Source organism: Rhinopithecus roxellana, chromosome 5 (genome assembly GCF_007565055.1).
Source record: "Rhinopithecus roxellana isolate Shanxi Qingling chromosome 5, ASM756505v1, whole genome shotgun sequence".
Taxonomy (NCBI): Eukaryota; Metazoa; Chordata; class Mammalia; order Primates; family Cercopithecidae; genus Rhinopithecus; species Rhinopithecus roxellana.
The window spans coordinates 14,324,745-14,332,829 of record NC_044553.1 but is presented as its reverse complement, the minus strand read 5'-3'; the positions used below and the strand labels follow the sequence as shown (position 1 = coordinate 14,332,829).

The window sequence follows — 8,085 nt, the reverse complement described above, 5'->3', positions numbered from 1 at the left end:
CGTGGGCAAAGATCCAGGGGCTGGGCCTCCAGTGCGACTGGACATGAAGTCATGGGCAAGAGAAGCATGTCAGGAGAAGCCGGGGAGGTAGGGCGGCCATCATGCTAGGAATTATAGGCATCTTAAGAGTCTTGCACTTTAACCCAAGAGCACTGAAAGGCTTTAAGCAATCAAGGGACCCAATCACATCCAGTTTGAATGTTTAAAGTGAGGGCCAGGGCTGACATGAGGATGCTAGACTATAACAGGGACAAGCATGGATGCGGAGAGGAAAAGACCTAATGAGTGTGACTTGCCCTGTGGTTTCATAGAATCACAGTTAATTTCAGGACTCTCCTCTCTCCTCAGGACTTGTTTACTCCATGGCGCTGCTCTGTCCTCAGCTCTGCAATGCAGCCTGCCAAAAATTTTCCCTTTCCTCCTCTGATAAATCCTCAGTGTCCTGCTGGGATTCTATACCTCCCAGTAAGCCAACGAATTTTTAAAAATAATTTTGCTTTTCAAGAGATGGTATTTGGTCCCAGTGCAGATTTTTGTGGAGTACGAGGAAGTCAGATGGGTGCCCATGGCTAAGTAACCATGAGTCACTGGGTCCAGCTCAAGTGACAGCAGCCTGAAAATCATGTCTCTCTGTCGCAGCATGGGAGGCTGAGGCAGCTGACTCAGCTGCCCCACATATCTTCTTCATGAGCCAGAGCCTGAGTTGGGGGTCCATTGCCAGCACCACACCCCTGCTCCGGCCCTCTGGTAGCTGGTTGGGAAACCTCACTCTTCACACATGCTCAGGGTCCTGCAGAAAGGCTGGCAGTATATCCCCAGGGGCCCCAGGTCAAATTTACACACTCGTTCAAGATAGGGTGGATCCAAGTGCTGAGGGGAAACTAAGAACACACCAGGAGCTGCAGAGGGACCTGGGCCACCTCCTTGGTGGTCAGCCTACCTTCTTCCACTGGCCTCTGTCCTCACTCTAATGGCTCCTGGATTTCTTATGCTGTAGATTTTCTGCCTACCTACCAGGACACTGGTCATGAAATTTAGAAGAGGATAAATCTCTTAGTTACCTCTAGGGATCAACGTCAACATAAATAAAGTTACTTCCCCTGCCACAGTCTGATCCTTTTCTTACCTCCTGTTTAAGGTTGCTGGTAGCACAATCCAAGGTCTATTGATTATGTTTGTTGCTTCTCATAATTGAGCATTCTTTTTTTTTTTTTTTTTTTTTAGAAGCACACTACAATAGTTAATTTTATTTGTTCAAGAGCTCATATTGCAAGCATTAAACCAAGCATAGGCTTTGATTCTGTGAGCCCAAATTCACATATTGAAGAAGATCAAAGCAAACTGCGATCCATGTACACGGATGAAAACTAAAGGCTCAGAGTTAATAACATTGTAGTTTTTAAATTTCTATAGCCTAGAGTCCAGTAGTCACAGGTCTTTTAAGTCCTTCTGGATGTCCCACAGGGTATCTGCACTTTTCTTGAGCTGAGCAACTTCATCATCCTTTAGCTTCTGGTTGATAACGCTGGTTAATCCTCGGGCATTGAGGATACACGGAAGGCTCAGGAAGACTTCATTCTCGATGCCATACATCCCCTTTACCATTGTTGACACAGGATGAATCCTGGATAGATTTTTCAACATGGATTCAATAAGATCAGCCACACTTAATCCAATAGCCCAGTTGGTATATCCTTTTAGCTTGATGACTTCATAGGCACTTTCAACCACCATCTTATGCACTTCCTTCCAATTTTCACTATCATTGTCAGTTCCCATTTCTGGATTCAATTCCTGGAGAGAAACACCTGCCACATTCACGTCACTCCACACAGCCACACTTGAGTCGCCATGTTCCCCCAAAATCCACCCATGGCAGCTGCTGGGATGAATGCCAAGTTTTTCAGCCATAAGGTAGCGAAATCTAGCAGAATCCAGATTACATCCACTTCCAATCACGCGGTGTTTGGGTAATCCACTTAGTTTCCAGGTAACATATGTAAGAATGTCCACTGGGTTGGAAACCACAATTATGATGCAATCAGGACTGTACTTGACAATCTGAGGAATAATGAATTTGAAGACATTAACATTTCTCTGCACCAGATTGAGTCGACTCTCCCCTTCTTGCTGACGGACTCCTGCAGTTACCACTACAATCTTAGAATTGGCAGTCACAGAATAATCTTTATCTGCCACAATTTTAGGCATCTGAAGAAATAAGCTCCCATGCTGCAGATCCATCATTTCTCCTTTAAGCTTATCTTCCAAAACATCCACAAGAGCAAGTTCATCAGCCAGAGACTTTCCCAGAATGCTGATAGCACACGCCATACCAACTTGTCCAACACCCACTACAGTGATCTTATTGTTTGGGACTGTTGCCTCTTCTTCCGCAACTGGTGCAATGAGTTTTTCCTTAAGAGTTGCCATTTTGCACAGGAGAGGGAAGGCACTGGAGACCTCTGTAACAGCAGCAGTGCGGAGAAGACAATGTGAGCTCAATTGAGCATTCTTAAGTATCATCCTTCTCCTACCCCTCTCCTCTCTCCTTGTCCAGGTAGAGATCAGCAGAATAATAGGAAAATAAAGAGACTTGGAGAAATGAAGAAATGCTTGGGGTTATATGTTTTTCAGAAAGGTGAGTCCCCTGGAAGGGGGAGGGGAACAGAAGGGACATTAGAAGTATCCCACTGGATGTGATGGCCAGAGGCAGAGCCCTTTGTCATGTGACATCTGAGTGAGCTCCCAGGCCACTGGTCCTTCTTGGGGCAGTGTTCACAATAGGTACCAAGGGCATCTGTGGGCACTGAGGTCTTGGATCAGTGCCAGGATCTTCTGAGCAGACAACATTACTGCAATCACCAGCTTCCTCAGAGAGAAAAGAGAATCTGGTAAAACAAGCTAACACATAACCCTTACCATGTCATCCTAGGAGGTAACTATTCTCATTACTCCCCATTTTGCTGACTAGGACACGGAGGCATGGAGAAGTTCAGTAACTTGCCCCCCTCAGGCAGACTGGCTCCAGAGCCCTGTCTCTGGGTAGTGTCACAAGTACTCCTGGTCAAAACCTGCTTGTCCCAGCTGTTCCCAGCAGGAGTCCTGGTGCCCTCTTCCAAGGTGGAGTCTTGGCCCAGTTCATTTTTCAAGCTTACCTGACCAGGATTGTCCATAGCCTCAGTCTAAAAGCCTGGAAGAGTCTTATTAATATCAGTAACCATAGCAATTGTAACTGACATTTATGGGGTTCTTTGTCTGTGCCAGGCATTTTACTAAGCTCTTAACAAATCCTCACTACAAATATAGAAGGTAGGTATTGTTACCATCCCCGTTTTCAGATAAGGAAAATGGGGCCATGGAAGATAAATTACTCGTCTAAGGTCATGGGTCTCATGGGTGTTGAATCTTCAACCTACAGTGCTGCTCATGGCTTTCTGCTGCAAAAGTGGTCACACCTGTCATGGCTAGGGAGGTCTTGGACAGTAGGGTCTGCTGAATTCAACCATATATTTTAGAGCCAGACAGGCCTGATGTTAATTTCTGACTGTATGAGTGCATGTGTAGAACCTCAGTTTCCTTTTCTGTAACCTGGGGCTAAATCCATCTTCCTCAAGCTGTGTTACTTCGAGTATCAGAAGAGATAATATTGGATTTCCTATATTTCAGGCACACATGTACTGCCTTTATAATTTTTGCTATCATTTGAGATTTTCCTCAAGGTGACTTAAAGTTTTAAAAATATTTTAAAAAGGAAACTTTATATTACTACCATAAGTGAGAAGCCGTAATAGAAGGTGACAAAAAATTCATTATTCTTAAAATTAAAAAACCTGCTTTTTTATACCTTTAAAAAATCTGGCATTGCAACCAGCAGTATATATACCATACAAAATACGAAAGTATTGTTCACACATTGCCTAGGTCAGGGCCCAGCATGCAGTAAGTGGTCAGCAGATGATAGCCATCCTTCTCTCGCCCCTCTCCTCTCTCCTTGTCCTTCCTGTTTTGGTGCCCATTCTTTTTCCTGTCCCTGCCACATGGACCCAGTCTGCATGGCTGCACCTCTGGCTTTGTTTTTCCTCTGAACATTCTAGAACTGGCACCACGCCACTCTCCTCCAGAGCGTTTGGAAGGGACTCTGACTGTGTCTAACTTTTGTAACCCTCTCTGTGGGGAGTTAGACCTTCTAGGCAGGACCTGCTGTGAGTAGAGTGGTCTTGTGTACCTTGATGAAGTGGCATGTGGACATTGAGTGGGACATTCCTACCATCAATTATGAGAGTTCTAAGTCTTCCACATCCCACTCAATGCTTAGTATTGCCAGTTTTTAAAATTTTAGGCATTCCTAAAAAGGTTTGTAGTGGAATACCATTTTTTAGTTGAGATATAATTCACATATCATAACACTCACCCTTTTAAAGTATAGAGCTCAGTGGTTTTTAGTATACACACAAAGTATACAACCATCATCATCACCTAATTCTAGAACACTTTCAACCCCTAGAAAGAAACTCTGTATCCAGTAGCAACCACACCCCCATTCCCCTCTACCCCAGACCCTTGCAATCACTAATCTACTTTGCATCTCTGAGGATTTGCCTATTCTAGACATTTCTTATAAATGAAACCATGCATACCTTTTGTGACTGACTCCTTTCACTGAGCATAATGTTTTCAAGATTCATCTAATTGCCTGGTGCGGTGGCCCATGCATGTAATCTCAGCACTTTGGGAGGCCAAGGCAGGCAGATCATGAGGTCAGGAGATCGAGACCATCCTGGCTAACACAGTGAAACCCCATCTCTACTAAAAATACAAAAAAATTAGTCAGGCGTGGTGGCGGGTGCCTATAGTCCCAGCTACTTGGGAAGCTGAGGCAAGAGAATGGTGTGAACCTGGGAGGCGAAGACTGCAGTGAGCCAAGATCGCACCACTGCACTCCAGCCTGTGCGACAGACTGAGACTCCATCTCAAAAGAAAAAAAAAAAAAAGATTCATCTAATTAATATGTTACAATGTATACTTCATTCTTTTTTAGGACTGCATAGTACAGTCAATTCTCATTACTTGCAGCAGTTATTTTCTATAAAGTCAACAAACACTGAATTCGTGAATAGTGAATCATTGTTCGTAGGGGAAATATACATACGTGTGTGTGTGTGTGTGTGTGTGTGTATTACATAGATTATAATCCTAAATCCTAAAAATAACTCATTCTAATAGATTCTATTTCTTTATTTTATGAAGCAACTGACTTGCCTGAGGTTGTGCTGCTAATGGGTGCCAGAATTGGGATTCAAGCCCTATCTAACTGACCCTAGAGTCAGAGCTTCTTGCACTACCCTTTGTTGCCTCCTTCTCTGCCTCTGTCCTCTGGTTGTCTCTGCATGATAGCTCAAGCAAGAGGGCTGAGTGTGTCGTCTTGTTTGATTTTAGCTGGGAATGGACATGTTGGGCAATTGAAATTTTCCACTGCTCTTTACATGTCTTCAAATGACTGAGAAAGTGCATTGAATATTGGTTTTGAGATTACAAATATATTTTCACCAGAAAGTGAATTTACAAAATTTGTGTATATGGAATCCATTCATTGCAGCTTTTTTTTTTTTTTTTTTTAATTGTACTTTAAGTTCTGGGGTACATGTGCAGAACGTGCAGTTTTGTTACATAGTTATACATGTGCCATAGTGTTTTGCTGCACCTGTCAACCCATCACCTATGTTAGGTATTTCTCCTAATGCTATCTCTCCCCTTGTCTCCCACCCCCCAATAGTCCCTGGTGTGTGATGTTCCCCTCTCCATATCCATGTGTCCTCATTGTTCAACTCCCACTTATGAGTGAGAACATGTGGTGTTTGGATTTCTGTTCTTGTGTTAGTTTGCCAAGAATAATGGTTTCCAGCTTTATCCACGACCCTGCAAAGGACATGAACTCATCCTTTTTTATGGCTGCATAGTATTCCATGGTGTATATGTGCCACATTTTCTTTATCCAATCTATCATTGATGGACATTTGGGTTAGTTCCAAGTCTTTGCTATTATGAATAGTGCTGCAATAAACATACATTTGCATGTGTCTTTATAGTAGAATGATTTATAATCCTTTGGGTATATACCCATGGATTGCTGGGTCAAATGGTATTTCTGGTTCTAGATCCTTGAGGAATCACCACACTGTCTTCCACAGTGGTTGAACTAATTTACACTCCCACCAAAAGTGTAAAAGTGTTCCTATTTCTCCACATTCTCTCAAGCATCTGTTGTTTCCTGACTTTTAATGATTGCCATTCTAACTGGCATGAGATGGTATCTCATTGTGATTTTGATTTGTTTTTCTCTAATGACCAGTGATAATGAGCTTTTTTTTTCACATGTTTGTTGGCCACATAAATCTCTTCTTTTGAGAAGTGTCTGTTACTATCCTTTGCCCACTTTTTCATAGGGTTGTTTGTTTTTTTCTTGTATATTTGTTTAAGTTCCTTGTAGATTCTGGGTATTAGCCCTTTGTCAGATGAGAAGATTGCAGAAATTTTCTCCCATTCTGTAGGTTGTCTGTTCACTCTGATGATAGTTTCTTTTGCTGTGCAGAAGCTCTTTAGTTTAACTAGATCCCATTTGTCAATTTTGGCTTTTGTTGCCATTGCTTTTGGTGTTTTAGACATGAAGTCTTTGCCCATGCCTATGTCCTGAATGGTATTGCCTAGGTTTTCTTCTAGAGTTTTAATGGTTTTAGGTCTTATGTTTAAGTCCTTAATCCATCTTGAGTTAATTTTTGTGTAAGATGTAAGGAAGGGGTCCCGTTTCAGTTCTCTGCAAATGACTAGCCAGTTTTCCCAACACCATTTATTAAATAGGGAATCCTTTCCCCATTACTTGTTTTTGTTAGGTTTGTCAAAGATCAGATGGTTGAAGATGTGTGGCGTTATTTGTGAGGCCTCTGTTCTGTTCAATTGGTCTATATATCTGTTTTGGAACCAGTGCCATGCTGTTTTGGTTATTGTAGCCTTATAGTATAGTTTGAAGTCAGGTAGTGTGATGCCTCCAGTTTTATTCTTTTTTTCTTAGGATTGTCTTGGTGATACAGGCTCTTTTTTGGTTCCACAGAAAATTTAAAGAGGGTTTTTTCTAATTCTATGATGAAAGTCAACTGTAGCTTGATGGGGATAGCATTGAATCTATAAACTACTTTGGGCAGTATGGCCATTTTTATGATATTGATTCTTCCTATCCAGGAGCATAAAATGTTTTTCCATTTGTTTGCGTCCTCTCTTATTTTCTTGAGCAGTGACTTGTAGTTCTCCTTGAAGAGGTCCTTCACATCCATTGTAAGTTGTATTCCTAGGTATTTTATTCTCTTTGTAGCAATTGTGAATGGGAGTTCACTTATGATTTGGCTCTCTGTTTGTCTATTATTGGTGCATAGGAATGCTTGTGATTTTTGCACATTGATTTTGTATCTTGAGACCCTGCTGAAGTTGCTTGTCAGCTTAAGGAGATTTTGGTTTGAGACGATGGGATTTTCTAAATATACAATCATGTCATATGCAAACAGAGACAATTTGACTTCCTCTCTTCCTATTTGAATACCCTTTACTTCTTTCTCTTGCCTGCTTACCCTGACCATAAATTCCAATACTATGTTGAATAGAGTGATGGGAGAGGGCATCCTTGTCTTGTGCTTATTTTCAAAGGGAATGCTTCCAGCTTTTGCCCATTCAGTACGATACTGGCTGTGGGTTTGTAATAAATAGCTCTTATTATTTTGAGATACATTCCATCAATACCTAGTTTATTGAGAGTTTTTAGCATGAAGGGGTGTTGAATTTTATCAAAGGCCTTTTCTGCATCTATTGAGATAATCATGTGATTTTTGTCATTGGTTCTGTTTATGTGATGGATTACATTTGTTGATTTCCATGTGTTGTACCAGCCTTGCATACCAGGGATGAAGCTGACTTGATCGAGGTGGATAAGCTTTTTGATGTGCTGCTGGATTTGGCTTGCCAGTATTTTACTGAGGATTTTCATATTGCTCTTCATCAGGGATATTGACCTGAAATTTTCTTTTTTTGTTGTGTCTC

General features: G+C 41.8%; 1 protein-coding gene across 1 annotated transcript; it reads right to left on the bottom strand.

Annotated features, from left to right (window-relative positions):
• Positions 1-1,227: 1,227 nt before the first annotated feature.
• Positions 1,228-2,497, bottom strand: LOC104670932 (L-lactate dehydrogenase B chain). Its single transcript, XM_010374293.2, has one exon. It carries the CDS (start codon positions 2,431-2,433, stop codon positions 1,429-1,431), a length of 1,005 nt encoding a protein of 334 aa, XP_010372595.2. The 5' UTR covers positions 2,434-2,497; the 3' UTR covers positions 1,228-1,428.
• Positions 2,498-8,085: the final 5,588 nt, after the last annotated feature.